This window comes from Plutella xylostella, chromosome Z, assembly GCF_932276165.1.
Source record: "Plutella xylostella chromosome Z, ilPluXylo3.1, whole genome shotgun sequence".
NCBI lineage: Eukaryota > Metazoa > Arthropoda > Insecta > Lepidoptera > Plutellidae > Plutella > Plutella xylostella.
Genome location: NC_064012.1, coordinates 15,828,758 through 15,847,704, shown reverse-complemented (window position 1 = coordinate 15,847,704; position 18,947 = coordinate 15,828,758). Strand labels below are relative to the sequence as shown.

General features: G+C 53.8%; 2 protein-coding genes across 3 annotated transcripts in view; one reads left to right on the top strand and one right to left on the bottom strand.

Annotated features, from left to right (window-relative positions):
- LOC105381344 (sensory neuron membrane protein 2) overlaps nt 1-3,822 on the top strand; it is a 41,125-nt gene extending 37,303 nt beyond the window's left edge. The window contains exons 8-9 of the mRNA XM_048632751.1: nt 2,614-2,739; nt 3,047-3,822. Of these exons, the coding sequence (XP_048488708.1) occupies nt 2,614-2,739; nt 3,047-3,340 (420 nt within the window). The 3' untranslated portion in view covers nt 3,341-3,822. The remainder of the gene's footprint in view (nt 1-2,613; nt 2,740-3,046) is intronic.
- A 353-nt stretch (nt 3,823-4,175) lies between these two features.
- Nucleotides 4,176-18,947, bottom strand: part of LOC119694848 (titin-like) — a 29,983-nt gene continuing 15,211 nt past the window's right edge. Inside the window, exons 4-6 of one of the 2 annotated variants that reach the window (XM_048632749.1) lie at nt 16,936-18,722; nt 8,267-16,841; nt 4,176-6,003 (exon numbers count right to left, since the gene is read on the bottom strand). In XM_048632749.1, coding sequence (XP_048488706.1) covers nt 4,896-6,003; nt 8,267-16,841; nt 16,936-18,722 — 11,470 coding nt within the window. In that variant the 3' untranslated portion in view covers nt 4,176-4,895. Of the gene's footprint in view, nt 6,004-8,266; nt 16,842-16,935; nt 18,774-18,947 lie in introns of both variants that reach the window. The other variant, XM_048632750.1, reaches the window with a different exon arrangement.

Below are 18,947 nucleotides of genomic sequence, written 5' to 3'. Positions count from 1 at the left end.
TAGATTGTTGATAAATGATAAAACTGTATGTATAAGTTTACCAGAGTTTATTGGGAGAAATAATTACTTGATACTATTTCTAAATGATAATGAGTGACGCGCGACGTGATTGATGTCTACAAACGTACTGAAAGTAATGAAATTAGGTTAAAGTGTAAAATGATGATGCGGCGAAATGATGTGCATTTGCTGTGTGCGTGCCTTGCCCGTACAACAGGGGTGTTAATGTGTCCACGTTTCAGCCCCATAGGTCATAAACGTGGACATCTCTGGAAGATCGCATCCGGAACGAAGTAATCCGACAGAGAACTAAAGTCACCGACATAGCTCACCGAGTTAGTAAGCTTAAGTGGCAGTGGGCTGGTCACATCTGTCGAAGAACCGATGACCGATGGGGTAAACGTGTTCTGGAGTAGAGGCCGCGACTAGGCAAACGTAGTGTGGGACGCCCTCCGGCTAGATGGGGTGACGACTTGCGAAAGGTGGCTGGTTATGATTGGATGCGGAAAGCTAAAGATCGCATCCAATGGCGTGCTTTGGGAGAGGCCTACGTCCAGCAGTGGACTGCTATAGGCTGATGATGATGAGGGGTGTTAATGATCTATCAGACTATGGTGAAACTAGGCATATATTATATTTCGTTTTGGACCTTAAGTTAACAGCTTAAATTTCAAAATATGGTGGATATATTTCGGGAACTATTGGTAAAAGGGTTAACCTGGAAAGCTGGAATGAATTGGACATAATCCTTTTAAGTATGGCACTCCCAGGTGGAAATGAAGCCGACATATCGCGAGACTTAACCCAACATTGTAAATTAAATTACGCTCCCGAAATATTCTATCAGACCCTGAGGGAGTCAGATATTTGTTTAAACAGCTTACCCCAGACAGTAAGACTCATAAAATAGATAACTTTTAAGTAGGTATGTCTGAAAGTGACTAAAATCTCTCAGAAATGCAACTTGAAAAATACGTTAATTAATCACAACTGAAACGCCTTTTTATGTCCTAACTAGCGAGTAACTTAGCGAAGTAACAATATGGATTCATTCATAAAACAAATAACAAATAGCAATCTACCGTGGCGTTTGACGTAGAGTTTTGTCAAAATCATTGTTCCAGAGCATTTCCGAGCTACTTTTATTTATTTTATTCTTTTATTGCACAATATACAGTTTTCTAATAAGATAATTATTAGATCATTTTCGCATAATATAGGCTGTAACTACTGTATGATCTATTCAAATAGGTAGAGATACAATCTAGGCGGAAATAATATGACTTTCCGATTTCTCCGTAGTTTTGCTTACTATTAACTAGAATTTTGCAAACTCCCTGTAGTTGGAAAGAGTTCCTGAGATCTGTCGAGCGTCAACGCTTTGTCTGCCGCTCGCGAGATTCACTCACCTGCTGAAGCTGAACAACTACTTTGAAAAACTTATATTTCATAACAAAACGTTTACATCTCGCTTTAAAACTTTACTTTAAAAGAAAATACGTTAGTATTTATTCACTTAACTAAGTATTTAAAAGAAAATACTTAGGTATGCTAATACTTGTTTATTGTTAGGGAATTTATCCTAACTAATAATATTATAAATGTGAAAGTAACTGTGTCTGTCTGTTTGTCTGTTACTCTTTCACGCAAAAACTACTGAACGGATTTGAATGAAATTTGGTATACATATGGTCTAGACCCTGGGAAAGAACATAGGCTACTTTTTATCCCGGAATTCCCACGGGAAAACTTTTTAAGCCGAAGCGAAGCGCGCGGGAACAGCTAGTTCTTTATAAATGTGATCCACATGAATGGAATCTGGATACAATGTGGTACCTGTGTGTGGTACCTACACTATTATTTAATGTTTTTTTTTTGGTATATTCCTTAGTAATTATGTAAAGTACCATTATTTCCATCATGTACACCGTTGCATGGGAATGAAAATAAGGAATTTACTTATTCATATTTTGGTATCCTCTGAGGCAAGTTCTAGCTAGACACAGTAGTGGGTCTCGCAATTATTCCACGATGACTTGTAACCGTATGTGATGTGAATAGAATATTCTACATTATTCACTCATCTCGCTAGCTCTATGTTCTATTGTAAAGATAGCTATAGACCATGATATACTTACAATAAACTGTCTGCATTCCGTAATCCCCCAGATGATAGGGGAAGGCAACAGAGACGCCTTGACACGGATAGATAACAGATATCATCTGGTCTAGGCGACACCGCACTAGGCCTCATAATCCTCGTAGTGTATGTACTTAGGTACCTATTACATACATATAGGTACTATGTGAATAAATCGTATACATAATCTCCTCTCCTATCGTAAATGCGAGTAAGTACCTATTTATACGATTATTTTAGCTGTAGATACTTTCTTCATACATTGATAAAATATGACTAGCAGGTAGGTAGGTGGTAACTCCAGTGGCGAAGCAGTGTATGTGTTACATCCCTTGTTGATGAAGAGGACTTACCACTTTTATTACACATATTTTACGAATACCTACATTATGAACGCAGCTTTAGGTACCCATGAAATACCCCCCACGCCCCACATGTGACAGTAAGGTAACGCGGTGTTGTTCCGCCCACAGAACAGCGGGTACCCAGTCCGCGGGGCCAAGCGCGCGCAGCTCAACGTGTTCTTCCGACGCATCCCGGGCGTGGCCGCCACCGCCAACTTCGACAACACCCTCGTACCCATCTTCTGGCTTGAGGAGGTAAGCTATATCACCTACTCCTTGCTTTTATTCTGAGGCCAAGCGTACGTAAATCGGGGTACCAACGTTACGAGGTGTAAATGTAATTCGTGCAGTCAGTAGGTACGAAGTGTTATGGGTAAATCAGAGACAGACTCGATTTTAGAACACAGCGTTGCGTGACATGCTCGCTGGGAATGTTACATTAAGTACTTATAATGAAAGGTTACATTACAGTCCGTAACATTGGTCAGTACCCACTTTAACGGCAGTTAGTCCGATTGCACTCCAAGCTCGCCAACTGAATATTACCCTATTTCATCCGCAGGGCATAACTCTCCCGGACAACCTTATCCAAGAGATCAAGGACCGGCTGCTGGGTCCCCTGGAGCTGGTGGCCATCCTGCTGCCCACGGTGATCGCGCTGAGCGGCGCGGTCATGCTGATCGGCGCCGCCATGTTGTTCAACGCGCGCCGCCCCCGCGCCCGCGCCAGTCCCCCGCCGAGCCCCATCCCCAGCCCCCCGCCGCCCCCCGCGCGCCGCCCGGAGCCCATCGTGGTCTACACCGTCGAGGCAGACTCCCCTATTGACTCTCCCAACCATGCCAATGGTAACACGTAAATGGAAATAAAATACATGGCACTCCCACTGTAGAAACTCTATGCATTGCGTCAAGCGTATCTTGGAATAGCGTTTTTGAAGGAAAGTGTTGAGTTTTTTTTTATGACGAGAGAGCCATCGTACAACCTTGACGCAATACATTGCGCTTTCAGAGTAGGGAGCTTGTTTCTATTTTAGTGCGGATGTTTAATGTTTCAAAGTCTAATAGTTAAAATAATTTTATTGTTAATTAGTTTATTTAAGATTATAAATCTTTGATTGGTCAGAATAGCAGCTATTCTCTAAATAAGATATTGTGAGATTTATATAAGTAACTATTTATAATGAAAAATGGGTACCTGCTGTAACTTAGGTTAAGTAAATTATTTAATAAATATATATTTTATTAGGAATGTATAATATTTACTAAACATTCTCTAAAAGAGTAAGTTATTTTGTACATAGAGAAATTATAGTTTTTCTAATAAAATGTTTTTTGCATACCTACCTACTTTTAATTATGTTTCTTCTGGGATAATGAACTCCAAACGTAAGGTACCTGCACTACATAGGTACATATTTAAATGAAATGAATTATATTATGTGAACCAATGTCCTCTGTCAGTGACCCTTGTTATCTTTCACAAAAACCAGTAGAACCTCCCAATATCCCTAATTGAGGAAGGTATGTGCTAAAATATATTTGGTCTTCTGTATGTCGAGGATGATGAACCTATCACTACAACGTTACTTATGAGCGATATCGTATAATGTACTTACCTACATTACCTTTCATTTGTATCGTAAGTCTTCCTACAGTTGCTGAAGGTCAGGATATGATTAAATAAAATCAGAGTACTTTTTCAACATTGAGCTTTATTCTCGAATTAAAATAATTATTCAATTATATAATCAACATAATAATTTCCTAATACATAATAATATTTAAATTAATAAGTCTTCTTTTAACTTAATAGCAAAATAATTTTCATATTAAAATAAGCAGGCTCAAGAGGCTGATAATGCGGTTTAGTCTTCATTTCATGGACTAGATAAAACAACACTTGAGACATTTCCTTAAACATAAGAAAACAACAGGTAACTCATATTCTCAGTAATCATATAACACATAGTGTAATGTACGCACACCCAGTCCGTATCAGCCTCAACTATACAACGATACAGCAAACAAGTACACCTACAGACTCGCGAGATTATTCAAATATACGTTTAAAGACAGTTATCATATAAACATTCATTTAACATCCAGTTGACATCAATCAAGTTAAAATTCACTAACTAAACCAAAAATTGCATAGTGAAAGAATTAATGTGCTTAACATGAAATATACTAAGGAAAATAATTACAGTATGTACAACAAAAACTCTCGAAAATTTTATAGTTTCAAAAAGTGTTACGTGAAAGTGGCGACGCCGCGCGGGCGCGCGCCACGACATTTGCTTGCGCATTATTTACAAGATATTTACAAGAGAATAATATTAAATACACGTAGAGACGCACGAACGACGAGGGATGACAGGGGGTGACGGGGGCGGGGCGGGGCGGGGGGCGCGCCTAACGCGCGCGCTTGGCGTGAGCCAGCATGGTGAGCAGCTTCTTGTGGCTGGCGCCCACGATCCAGCCGTGCTGCGCGGCGGGCGGGCGCTCCGCCTCCTCGTCGGAGGAGGGCGGCGCGGGCGGCGGCACGGGGGGCGCGGGGGCGGGGCGCGGCGCCAGCGGGGACACGCGCGGGCGCGCGGGCGGCGGGCGGCGGCGGCGGCGGCGGCCCCCGGAGCCGCTGCGCTCGCCCTCCGACTCCGAGCTCCAGCTCTCCGCCAGCACGTTCTGCTTGCCGACGGTGCAGGTGCGGCGCGCGCGGCCCCTGGCTAGCGTGCCCCCGCGCGCCCACGAGCCGCTGCCCGGCGAGCCGCCCGGGGACTGCGGGGAGCCGGGCGGGGAGGCGGGCGGCGAGGCGGGCGGCGACGGCGGCGGGGACGCGGGCGGCGACTGCGGCGACGGCGGCGGCGAGCGGCTCAGCAGCGGCGGTGCCAGCAGACTGTCGTCGTCGTCGTTGGCGTAGTGCGGCGGCGCGGGCGGCGGCGGCGCCTCGCCCTCCAGCAGCGCGTCGAACAGCTGGTCGAGGTCGGCGGCGGGCGCGGCGCGCGGGGCGGGCGCGCGGCGCTGCGCGGTCTGCTTGAAGATGCGCCCGACGGCGGCGGACTTGTCGGGGCGGCGGCGCGGCGGCTCGGCGGACAGGCGGCTGTCGGTCTCGTCGGCGCTGCCGGTGTACTCCTCGGACATGTACACGTGGTCGTCGGGGTCGGAGGGGTCGTCGGGGGTGGGGGGGCGGCGCGGGCGCAGCGAGCAGGACGCCTCCTCCTCCTGGAAGTCGTACACGTCGAGGCGGCGCGGGGAGGCGGGCGCGGGCGGCGCGGCGCGGGGCGCGGGGCGCGGGCGGCGGCGCTTGCTGTTCTTCTTGCGCTTGCGCGGCGGCGGGTCGGGCGAGCGCGGGGGGTCGCGCGGGTCGCGGGGCGCGGGCAGGCTCAGGTTCATGTCGCCGGTGCGGATGGACACGCGGATGCCGTCGAAGCCCTTCAGCGCCCCCTTGGTGGGGATGGAGCTCTGGTTCTTCTTTGAGTTGCGGCGCGCCTTCTTCTTCTCCGCCTTCTTCTTGTTCTTGTGACTGAAAGTTAATAAAGCAGCGTTTTAATTAAGTGCAGTAAGTATTTTTGACTGCCTCATCTAGAATATTATTATAAAATAATTAGCCGATTCAATCAAAATATTTCAAAAGCTTCAACGTCGGTCGTCCTTCAAAATACGGAAGATTGAAATACCGAATGTTAAAAATACGAGTAATTATAATACCGAAAGATCAAAATACCGCATCTTTAGATATATCCGAAGTGAAAAACATTATATTTACTTATTACAAATGCTACCAAACCTCTGGGTTCAAAACCTAAAGATGCAAAAATATGTAAGTAATACAAACGACAAAATGTCGACGCCAATTTTTAAACATTTATTCATAATTAGATTTTTCGAAATATTTACTTTTTTCCTTGATAATATTTTGATGCCCCATTAAAATGTACTTCAATATTGCAGTCGTCATATACTTTTATCCGTTTAGGAGTAATTTGGTCCCTTGGATCTTTTTCATTGCTCGTGCGTGTATTATTATGTGTATCTATTTAAAAGTTATATTATCTCTAATACTAGAGATAATAAAAAAAATATATTTATTTAAAAATATGTTTTGTTATTGAAGCCTACTTTTGTTGAGTAAAGTCTACTTTAAATAAGCCATAGATTTGGTAGTACGCTAGTAGGTAGCAGTTTAATTTTGGCTCTTTGGACATAGCCAGAGCCTTTTTGCCAAGGCTAATTAAAAAATATGTTTTGGCCTTTTCCCTTTTATTTATTATGTCTAAGGGTCTGTTCCACAATGTCTGGTTAGTGGCTACCTGACGGATAAAATACATGCTGTCACTTTCTGTTATTATTTTTTAGACAGTGACAGCATGTATTTTATCCGACAGGTAGCGACTAACCAGACATTGTGGAACAGGGGCTAAACATAATAAATAAAAGGGAAAAGGAAAAAATATGTAGATTTTTCAGCCAACTCATAGCGTGGTTATTTAAAAGTGCTGCTAAATTGGAATTTATGTCAATGAACCTAAAGTCTGTTTTTAATAGATATACTAAATTGACAGATTATGAACGGTTCATCAGCAGTCGATTGTCCCGCTAAAAGAACAATACGTCACGACAATCGACTGTTGATGATCCGTTCAGAATTTGTCAATTTAGTATCTGAGATTAAAAAACAGACATTGCAATTTGGTATATAGAGATTTCCGGGATAACAGCTGTGTAAATGTTATTCTGGGATAAAGAAGCATTCATATTTAGGTTACTATCTACTTCGTTTATAAGTTACATTTTACGGATTTCATATCTTATTAATCATATCGGTGGTGGTGTCTTAATAGAGTAGAATATATTTGCAGGTTTTTGTAAAGAAATCTTGTGACGTTGGGAAGAAAGTCTTAGGTCGAAAAAAGTATTTAATTTATTTTATAGTTGTCGGGTCATTATTTTAGACATTTATAAGTATTTAAGTAGCTTAAGACAAATCAACTACGGAAAATAGAGACAGTCAGCAGTCAGACAGCAGATGATAAAAACATTGCCTGTGTTGGATGGTAACGCTGCGTTATCAGTAGGCAGATAGTTGCCGCCGGCTGCGTTTCTGACGTATCGGTGTAGTATGCCGAGTGTTCAGTTTGCGAGTTTTTCGCTCACTCGTTACAAAGAAAGAGCGGTTTGCCTGCTGGGAAAGCAGCCTTCGCCGGACAGAATTCATTCAAAAATATTTATAAACCTATGACTTATCAACCAAATACCATCAAACACTGTTGTCGGAGGAGTTTAATTTTGAAAACCGTTCGGAGCTCTGAAAAAGTCTTGACATAAATTAATAAAAAAAAAACCCGTTTAGTTTTATTGCCTGGTTTGGTTGTTTGTTTTGTATGCCATACCCATCCGTTTGTAAGGTTATTTTCAATTTATAATCCACAAAAATAATATGAAACTGAGTTATTTTGCTATGTTGTATTCTTAGTTTGCCACTGTACCTAAACAAATAACCTACGATCACCATAAGGTATTTTCTCTAATTATGTTATGACGAATTATGTTCTATATAGTTATATACTTATATTAATTCTAAATTCTAAACTTGTAATGAATAGTTTATGAGAAATATTAGAAATGGATTTTGCCGGTAGCCGTCACTTTCGTTATTGATACGCTGTCATAAAAAAATGTTGATCGAAACACCTGCGGAATCGAAGTACATAGCACATTCAAAGCAATGCAAAGACAACGACCACAAAAGCTACGAGAAATAAAGGATGAAATAAAGTAGCAAGTACCTCGAGACAGGGTCGGGCGCGGGCGCGGCGCGCGCGGCGGCGGCCTGCGAGCGGCGCTTGCGCTTGATGATGTCGAACTTGTCCTCGAACACGTCCTGGTCGGCGGGGGCGGGGGCCGGGGCGGGGGCCGGGGCGGGGGGCGCGGGGGGTACCGGGGGCGCGGGGGCCGGCTCGGCGGCCGGCGCGGCGCGCGGGTGCAGGCACTCCTCCGTGCGCTTGAGCTGCGCCGTGCGCGCGCCGGCCGTCACCTTCAGCGACTCCTTCAGCCCCAGGATCAGGTCGTTCTCCAGGTTCTTGACCTCGTCGCTCTCCAGGATGTCCTGCGCCGTGACCGAGTCCACGTCGCCGTCGTCGGGCGGCGCGGGGCCGGGGGCGGGGGCGGGGGGCGCGGGCGGCTCCGGGGACAGCTCCCAGCCCGGCCCCTTGAGCATCTGGCAGCAGCGGAGGAAGAGCTGCTCGTCGCTGGACAGGCGCAGCTCGGCGCAGGCGCAGCGGCGGCGCGCGTCGGCCAGCACGGCCGCGGGCGCGGGCAGCGGCAGGCGCACCTCCTCGTCGATGCCCAGCTCGCGGTTGCGGCGGCGGCGGCGCTCCGTGGCGCGCTGCAGGCGCTGCATGTGCTGCTTGTACACCAGCAGGTACTTGGGCTCCTCGCGCGCGGGCGGCACGGGCACGCCCAGCTCCTCGCGCAGCAGCATGGTGAGGTGCGGCACGGACAGGCGGTGGCGCAGCAGGTTGTCGGGGCGCCGGAACTCCTTGTCGCACAGCGCGCAGTACACGGCGGGGTCGCGGGGCGCAGCGCGCTCGGCGTCCGTCAGCGGCCGCGAGCACAGCTCCAGGTCGCTGTCGCTGTCGCTGAGCGACAGGCGGCGCGGGGGGCTGCGCGGGGGCGGCGCGCCCGACGTGGACGGCACGGCCAGGTCCCGACAGGGCCCCGCGCCCCCCGCGCCCCGCGGGCTGCGCGGCGCCGGCTCGGGCTCGGGCGGCTTGTTGTGGCGGCTGCTGCTGGTCAGCACAGATCTCTTCTTCCTGCTCAGCAAGTTCTCATTCTCGTCATCGTCGGAGTCCTGCGCGCTGGCGGTGGCGGGCGCGGACTCCCGCTTGCTCCGGCGGCGCTCCTGCCGCGGCGCGGGGCCCGGCTCCCCCTCGTGACTAGTGGATGGCAGAGATTTCCTCAGCTCCTTCTTCTTCTCCTTCCCTTTCTCCTCCTTGTGCTTAGTACCAACGTCTACGTGTGCATTATCAATATCAGAAGTTAACTTCTTTTTACCCTGTTCCTTAGTCTTCTCTGTATTCTTATCGTGACTATTTTCATTGCCCGCCTCGTCACTAGTCGAAGTAGACTTCTTGTGTTCCCGTTTCTTGTGCTCTCTTTTGCTTCTGGCATTAAACTCTAACTCGTCATTGGCAATACTGTGGAATGTTTCTGCTATTTTCTTGGTGGCGGCGAGGTTGGACTTGCGCGGCTTCCTCTCGGAGAAGAAGCCGAAGCTCTCCATGAACTGCTCGGAGCGGCGCTCGTCGGCGCTGGCGCTGCTGCCGGGCGCGGGGGCGGGGGCCGCGGGGGACGCGGGGGCCGCCTCCGCAGGCGGGGGACGCTTCCCCTTACCCTTCGCCCCCTTCTTCTTTGGTATTTCCTTGTCTGTTTCGGTTTTGTTTTCCTTCGGACCCTCGACTTCATTCGCGACCGTTGTTATGTCGGATATCACAGGTTTCTCAATGTCATGGTCATCGCTCACGTGGTTGGTCGGTGGTGTGGCGGCGGGTGTCGCAGGCTTCTTATTCTTGTGCTTCTCCTCTGCGATTTTCTTCAATGGAACATCGCTCTTGGAGGAGTCGTCGGTGTCGCTGGACTGTGCGCGGCCGTTGGTTGCGGGGGCCGGGGGCGGGGGCGGCGGGGGCGCGGCGGCGTCGCTGGTCGACGTCACCGTCGCCGCATTCTCATCGCTCGACGACAACGAAGAAGTACGCTTCGGAATAGTCTTCGTAACCTTTGGTTCCGGCACGGGTGCATGTCTTAGTGATATTGGCGCTTTCTTCAGGAGTGGTTCAATGTCTTGTAACATCTTTTCCTCCATGTCTATGTCGTATGGATCGTAGGCGTCGTCCATGATGGGTTTGATGAGGAACGACTTGGAGCGAGCCTTGTTCTCTGTCCGCGGCATGTCGTAGCACGGCGTGGTCTTGACGGCCGGGGGCGTGGTCACGGTCGACTCCGCCTTCGCTACCTCGGGCTTGTCTGCGTCTTGTTTCTTTACCTCCGTAGAGGCGGCGTCAATTACTGTCTCTTCATTTTTCTTTGGTTTCTTGAGGACTTGACTGTCGATAGAAGAGGAGTCACTGAACAGCTTAGTGTTTTTACGTTTCTCTGACACTTTCTTACCCCTTCGTTTGGCCTTTGTTTTCTTACTCTTGACTTCTATAAAGTCATCGTCATCTTCGTCTACAGTACTGCTAGGATTGATGTCACTATCTTTCAGCTGATTCAAATGGCTGTTGGTCAATATTTTGTCATCGAAATCTTTCCTTGAATCTGCAGTAATGTCGTTAGTGATATCCATATCTGATTTATTAGCATCCATCAGTTCGTTACTTGGAGCAGGCTCCGGTGTTAAAATCTGCGGGGAATCTGCCAGTTTGGATACAGCCTTAAGTGGTTTTGGAATTATCGGCAAATCATCACTGCTCGACATTTCTGAATCGAGAATATTTTGACTTTCAAAAGACTTCTTTTTCTTACGGGTCAATTTAGTTTGTGGTGACTTTTTACGTTTGGATGGTTTTGGAGGTCGTATTACTTCATCTTCTTCGTCATCGTTAAATATGTATGCGTCGTATCCCGCGTCCACTGTAGTTACAGGAAGGGGATCGCTACTAGCTACTGGGACCTGAATAGTATCTTTAGGTCTCTCATCCAAAGTATCTGGCGCTACTTCCATAGCCTTTAAATGTTTCTCTTCATCAAGCAATTTGGAAAAGATAAGTTGTTTTTTCGTGAATGGTCCCCTATTTTCGACAACGACTTCTGGAGGTTCAATTTCGATAGGTGCTGTTGTAGTGTCGACATAGATTGACTTGCCACGCCTACTTCTGCGCAAGGGCAAATTCAATTCATCTGAAAGTTTAGGCGATGATCTATAATTAGAAGCTGTCAATGCCGGACTGTCTCTGTCCTTAGATTTCTTTACACAATCCATTAAATTGGTTTCACTTGTTTCGTTGAAGTTTACTTGTTGAGGCTCTTTTGGTAAGGGTTCCAGTTCTATAACGGGCTGTCGAACAGCTTCTTCCTTTGTTTCTTTACACATGTCTTTTTTATTTCTATCCAGAGCTGCTTCAGACGGATCGTTTGTTAATAAGGTTGGTTCAGCTGGTTGTTTATCAACATATTCATCGCTCATATTTAAATCAGGTTTTGAGTTACGCTTTGATTTTCGGCTTTTAGTTTTCCGTTGTGTTACTTTGGCTCTATCGTTTTGTAACGTTGTAGATGTTAGGTTTACTGATGGATTTAACAAACCTGGACTTGTGTTTTGGGTTGGAGGTGATGGTCGTGAACTTGTTACAGGTTTGTCTATGGATGTATTATCATTAATGTGGTTTTCAACGTCAATGCTCAATTGAGGCATATTATCCACTTTATATAAATTCTTATCATCAATTTGATTTGATATGACTGGTTTTATTGTTTTATTTCCGTTCAAAACGAGTTCTTCGGTCATTTCTGGTTTATTTGGCACTGTTTTGTCTTTTGGTACTTCCATTTCATCAGTTTCACTTTGGCTAAAACTTTTTGTCTTCTTCCATCGACCTCTTCTTTTTCGGGGGATATTTTTAACTTGTTTCACTCTTTGTTCCTTTTCAGAAGTTATGTTATTTATGTGATTGCTATTGATAATTTCAGGAATTGCATCATCATTCTTTTCAATTCTTTTTAATACATTTGTTGAATTTTCTTCTATATTCTGACTGTCGATATTGTTTGATTTTTTAACCTTCTTTCCTCTCTTTTTCTTAGTATTTTTATTTTTGTGTCGTATTTCTGTATTATTTTCAGTTGGTTTTATTAACGGTCCGTTATTATCAAGCTTCTTCTGCTTGACTATGATAGCTAATGATATGTCATCGTCGGAATCTTCATCCTCTGTAACTTTTATGTCTTTTTCTTTGGGTAATTCTTTAGTTTCATCTACAACATTCAATAATGCATTGTTGCCAGCGTCTCGAAGAATGTCGGTAGTGGTTGGCTCGATGGACACTACCAATTCCTTAGTAAGTTTCAGTTGCATAGAATTGGTTTTAACAGTTTTCTCAATCATTTCTACAGTTTTGTCGGGTGTCTCTACGTTTTCTTTTTCAACAATTGACAGCTTCTGTTTCTTTGCTGCAGACACTGATGTGGTGACGCTTGCTTTGATGTTAGTTGGTTTATCGCTTTGCGTTTTAACGTTACTGTCAATTTCGGCGGAGGTTCGTCTATCCTTGTTAGTGAGGGGAAGCTGGGGGGTTTCCTTGGGGGGCAGGGGGGGCGCGGCGCGGCCGGCGGCGTGCTCCGTGCTGCTCACCTCCGCCTGCTGGATCGCCAGCGCCTTGCTGGGCAGGCTGTCCGCGCTCACCGTCGTGTTCACGGTGGCCATATTCACCGTCGGATCTGGGTTCTTATTGGGCAGGGGAACATGTTGAAGTGACTTACGACGCTCCAAGGTTTTGATCCTAACCGCCCGTAGGCTAGATGTTTTTTCATTGCCTTCCTTCGGTTTTGGTCTGGCAGGTATTGGAGCTATGAAATTATTTTCATTTGGTAAATTCAATTTCAAGTCATCCGCTGCAGGGAGTGATGCGTTTTGTTCGTCTTTAACGGGAGGCTCTTGGTCCGCCGCCCTCTCGGTGTCCTTGGGCGGTTGTTCCCCGGCCGAGGTCTCGGCGGTCTCCTGTCCATGTTGCAGTCTCGCAGAGATGTCCCCCGTGTACGGGTCTATCAGGTATCGTTCCGTATCGATGTTTATAAAATCTGGTGGGCACGTTTCTTCAAAGGACCCATTGGACGTTTGAGTGGCTATTTCGCTTTTAGCGGCTGTCGGTGCGGCGGGCAGAGCGGCGGCGGGCAGAGGGGCTGGCGCGGGCGGCTGCGGGGCGAGCGGCAGGTCGGGCAGGGGCGCGGGGGTGGGCGGCGCGGGCGCGTCGGGCGGCGGCGGCGGCTGCTGCAGCGGCTGCAGCGGCGCGGCGGCGGGCGGCGGCTGCGCGGGCGCGGGCTGCGGCGGCAGCGGCGGCGGCGCCTGCCCCGGCGGCCGCTGCAGCGCGGCCAGCCCGATGGGCGTGACCACCGTCTCCTTGCCGGCCAGCTCCACCACCAGCCGCAGCTGCTTCAGGGCCGTGCTGCACATCAGGTACTGAGGCAGAACGTTCAGGAGCTGGTTTCTAGTGTCCGGTGGCATTTTGCTGACAATATCGACAATTTCCTTTGGAAGCATGGCTATCTTCTTGGCGGCCTCGAGATCGCTCAGCGAGGTGATCGGCAGTATGATCTGCGTGTGCGGGTCGGCGGCGGGGGCGGCGGGCGCGCGGTCCGACAGCGTGACGGTGAGCTCCATGGTGGCGGTGTCGAGCGAGGCGTGCAGGCCGCCGCCCGGCGCCGCGCCCGGCGGGATCAGCGTGAAGGGGAAGGGCAGCGCGGGCGGCGCAGCGTCCCCGCCCGCCGAGCCGTCCCCCACGCCGGACCCGACCATTTGTTCAGATTTAAATTGTGTCGCTCCGAATGAACTGTCATAGTTTGATAGTTTGTCTGCCGCATCATGAGAAGTCGACGCTCCTTCCTCGTTAAGGACCTTAATGTTTCTCTGCTGCATTGCTACCTCATATTGTGCAATCATTTTGGAATCGGGTTTGATGTTTTGTGCCAACTCTGCTTCTGTTGGCTTAACATTATCCAGGACGGGTTCGTCTACCAAATCTATTTGCGGGATGGCAGTGGGCGCGACTTCCTCGACGCTGTCGTCGTCGGCGTCGCCGGTGAGGTCGATGTGGTCCACGAGGCGCGCGGGGGGCGGGGGCGCGCCCGCCGGCGGGGTCGTGGCCAGCTCCAGCTGCCGCACCGGCGTCGCCGACATCTCCGCCACCACATGTTTCGGCTTAGACAAGTCTATTTGGTGCGGCTTGGTCCGCTCCTGTTGATAGTCCGGTAGTAGAATTCTTTGATTGTGCGAGAATTGTTCGGGCTGGTAGGAGGGACGGTAGGGTTTGTAGTCGGATGGTTCGTTGTGGTCGACGGCGTAGTGCGACGGGTGGTCGGCGGGCGCGCGGCTGGGCCCGGGCTGCGGGTCGGGGTAGTCGCGGCGCGGGGCGGGCGGCGGCGAGGGCGGGCGGCGCACGGACAGGTCCAGCGTCACGCCCTCCTCCGGCTCGTGGTACTTGATGCAGAGGTCGACGACCTGGCCGTCGTCGCAGGGCTGGCGGTCCTGGCTCTTGTTGGAGAGGTCGAGCGTCTCGTACTGCGCGGGCGCGGGCGCGGGGCGCGCGGACAAGTCGAGCGGCGCGGCGGCGGGGGGGGCGGGCAGCGCGGCGCGGTGCGCGGCGGGGGGGCGCGGGGGGGGCGGCGGCGGCGGCGGCGGCGGCGGCGGCGGCAGCAGCTTGATCGGTTGCCGCGGTAGAGCCGTCATCACGAGCGGCGGCGGCGGCGGCGGCGGGGGCAGCAGCTGCACCGGCGGGCGCGGTGCCAGCGCCACGGGCGAGGGGTGCGGGGGGCGCGGCGCCGGCTGCGGGGACTGCGCCTGCGGCTGGCGGGTCACCGGTTGCGGTGACGGCTGCAGCGGCGGACGCATCAGCGCTTGAGGAGACAGGGCAGGATGAGGACGTATCCCCGGCAGAGGCGAGGTCGGTTCTGGTTGTCGCGTGATCGGCTGAGGAGATAGTTGTTGTGGCTGACGCAGCAGCTGAGGTGACAGTTGCTGTGGCTGGCGCAGCGCGGGCTGCGACGAGGGCGGCGGCGCGCGATGGGCGGGAGGCGAGGGCGGGCGCGGCAGGATGCGCACGTACTGAGGTGGAATGGGCTCGGGGCCGTGGCGGGGGTGCGAGGGGGACGGCATGCGCGGCGGCTGCGGCGACGGGGACTGCGACGGGCGGCGCGCGCGCTGCGAGGGCGACAGCGGGGGCCGCGCCGCCTGCGGGGAGGGGGACTGCGACGGGCGGCGCGCGACAGACGGAGACAGCTGCGGCGAGGGGCTCTGGGAGGGCTTCCTGGCGCGCTGCGACGGAGACTCCCTGGCCGGCTGAGGCGACGGAGTTTTAGACGGATTCCTCATGAGTTCAGGCGGAGACAGCTGCATGCCCGGCGGCAGGGGCGAGCGAGTCTTGAACATGTGGCTGGCGAGCTGGCTGGGCGACTGCTGGCGGTCGTCCATGTAGCTGTACTGGGGCGACAGCGGCGGCGGCAGGCGCGGGGACGGGGACTGCGAGGGCCGGCGCCGGCTGCGCGGGGACGCGCCGGGGCAGTACACCTGCAGCAGCTGCGGGGAGTACTGCGGGGGGCGCGGAGGCGGCAGCGCCGGCGGGGGCAGCACCAGCTGCTGCAGCGGCACCAGCGACAGCGGCCTCGGCGGCGCGGCGGCCGGTGGTGGCTGCGGCGTAGTCTTGGCTTGCTTGGGCGGCGGCGGCCAGTGCTCGTCGGGCGGCGCGAGGGATGCGGGGGCTGCGGGCGGCGCGGGGGTCGCGGGGGGCGCCTGCAGCCGGCGCGGGCGGTACAGCGGCTCGCGCAGCGGCGGCATGTCGCTGGTGTCGCACTGCACGGAGCGCCGGTCCCCGCGCTCGGCCCCCCCTCCCTCCGCCCCGCCCGGCGGGTCGTCCAGCTTGTTCTTCAGCATGGCGATGCAGGCGTTGAGTCCCTTGCGGCGCGGGGCGGGGGGGACGGCGGGCGCGCGCGCGGACTGCGAGCACTCCTGCTGCACCAGGAAGTGCGGCTGGAACTGCACCGCCTTGTCCTTGGTCTCCGTGACGGCCGTGAGCCGCGCGATCGAGTGCTTGAGGGGAGGGTTGGGCGGCGGCGGGGGCGGCGGGCTCGGGGGCGGAGGCCCTCGGCCACCCCCCGCGCCCTGGCTGCCGTCGCGCTGACCGCCACCACCGCCGCCTCGGGAACTCTGCTGGCCTTCGCCGGAGCTGCTGCCGGAGCCCCCGGCGGAACTGCCGCTGGAGCCGCCGGTGCTGGCGCGCTGGCTGGAGGCGCCGCCGGCCAGCGTGGTGACGGGCACAGCGGCGGGCGCGCGCGCCGGGTCGGGGTGGTCGCCCGCGGGCCGGCGCTTGGCCTGGCGCGCGAGGGGCGGGCGGCGCAGCGCGCGCGGCTGCTTGCCGATGCGGCGGTGCTCGTCGCGCAGCAGCGCGGGCGCGGGCTCCCCCCCCGCCCCGCCCCCCGCCGCGCGCCGCGACCGTAGCTGGCGCGCCTTGTCGTGGGTCGAGGGGCGCCGCTTCATCATGCCCTTGGGTCTGGCTTGCTCGCCACGGCGCGGACGAAGACTCGGGTTCGCAGAACTGACTACCACTCGGTGTCTCTTGGGAGGTAAATCAGCAAGCATCTTACGTATTGTTTCGGCTGCAATGAATAAAATCATGGAATTAAATTACAATTAAGCAACGAAATCGTAACCGACGCGTAGTTGCATTACACACGAAAGTATTACACTCACCATCTCCAACTTCGGTGCGCACTTTGTTCTTGTTGGGCCTCGGTCGGATGTGGTTGGTGCGGTTGACGCGGCGGTCGACGCGGGCGGGCGGCGCGCGCGGGCGGCGGCGGCGCACGCCAAAGGGCCGGGGGCGGGCGCGGCGGCGCGGGGCGGGCGCGTCACCGGCGCAGGCCACCATGTGCTCGTGCAGGTCGTCCTGCGCCACGCTCTGGCCGCACTTGGTGCAGTCGCGCAGGTAGCGGTTGCTGCGCAGCGGGCGCGCGGCGGGCGGCGCGGCGGGCGCGGGCGGCGCGCGCGGGCGCACGGACAGCTGCTGCAGGATGTCGGCGCGCAGCAGGTGCTCGCCCACCACCTCGTAGGGCGCGAGCGCGGCGCGCGGGTGCGCCGAGGCCGCGTGCGCCGCCCACTCGCGCGCGTCGCCGGCCCGCGCGCCGCACACGTTGCACACGAGGCGGCGCGCGCGGGCCCACTCGCCGCTGAGCACGGCGGGCGGCGGCGGCGGGCGCGCGGGGGCGGCGGGTCGGAGCCCCAGCCCGAGCGGGAACTCGAGGCCGGGGCGCGGCGCGGGCGCGGCGGGCTGCGGCGGCGGCGGCACGCGCGCTGGCGTCGGCAGCTCGCGGCTCTCCAGGATCTCCTTCAGCTCGTTGGAGATGACGTTCTGCTTCTCGGCCCTCTTCTCGTTGAAGCTCGAGTTGTGGAATTCGGCGTCGTACTTGCGGCGCATGCGCAACTGCGTCCAGATGTCGAGGCCGGAGACGAGCGTGATGATGCAGTGGCTGGCGTGCGAGTCGCGCTCGGGCGCGTCGGGCGGCGCCGGGGAGCGCTCGCCGTCGCCGCTGCCCCACTTCCAGCGGCGGCGCGGCGCGGGCCGCGGGCTGTAGGGCTCCGCGGCGCCGCGCGCCACCTGCGCGCCCGCCAGCAGGATCGGGAAGCCCTCGGCCGTGTGGATGTTGTTCCTCGGCTTGCGCGTCTTGATCGCGTTCTCCGGGTCGAAGTGGTAGCGGTTGAAGGAGCCCTCGAGGAACTTGTTGAGGTTCTCCTGCACGTTGCCGGCCACCTTCGCGTAGAAGCCGGTGTCGAAGCAGCGCTCGAACTTGGCGGAGTCGTCGCGCGCGCGTGGCGGCGGGGCGCGCGGGGAGCGGTGCACCACGCCCAGGCGCGACAGCACCTGGTCGGGCGCGGCCCACGCCAGCTCGTCCAGCGGCAGCGGGCGGTGCGACGGCACGATGAGGCTGGCGGCGATGCTGTCCTCGATGTCGGCGCCGCCCTCGCGGCTCTGCGGCTTGAGCTCGCAGGAGATGACGATGGGGTTGCGGTCGGGCGAGGGCGGCGCGGCGCGGCAGGCGTGCGCGGCGCGCGCGGCGGGCGAGGGGAAGCGCGCGCGGCACGGCACGCAGGCGTGGTACTGCGCGGCGTGGCGCTCCGTCAGGTGCCGCAGCAGGCGCGCCGCGTCCACCTCCCGGGCTCCGCAGAACTGGCACGCCAGCTCGCCGCGCGGCCCGTGCACCGTCGCGTTGTGCTTCGCTTGAGATTTCTTTGACGCGAACCTCTTGGGGCAGAATGGGCACAGGATCTTGAGGTGCAGATTCGTTTTGACTTTTTCATTGTTTAGTTTGTCTTTAGCCTTTTTCCGTGTGAGTGTGGGTTTGGTAGTTTTGTCAGATTTCCGTTTAATATTGGGTGGCTGAGTGCCGAGCACGGAGCACTTGCGGGGCCTGAGGCGGCCGTTCGCCGCGCCCTGCTCGCCGGGCGCGCTCATCGCACTACTAATGATCTCCTTCTGAGCCCTGCAAGATGGCCCAGTCTCAATATAAAAGATTAAGAGCCTAAGTGGTTAACTGAAAATAAACGAATAAAATAATATTAAAACAATGAAATCAAACATGAACATGAGGTGCAATGTAGCAAAGGTGGGAGCGAGGTATGGAAGTTGACATTGTGTGTGAAAAATTAAAAAGCCAGGGTGGAAAAGAGCAGCAGTCAGCAGGCAGCAACAGTAGTTTTGAGAGGTA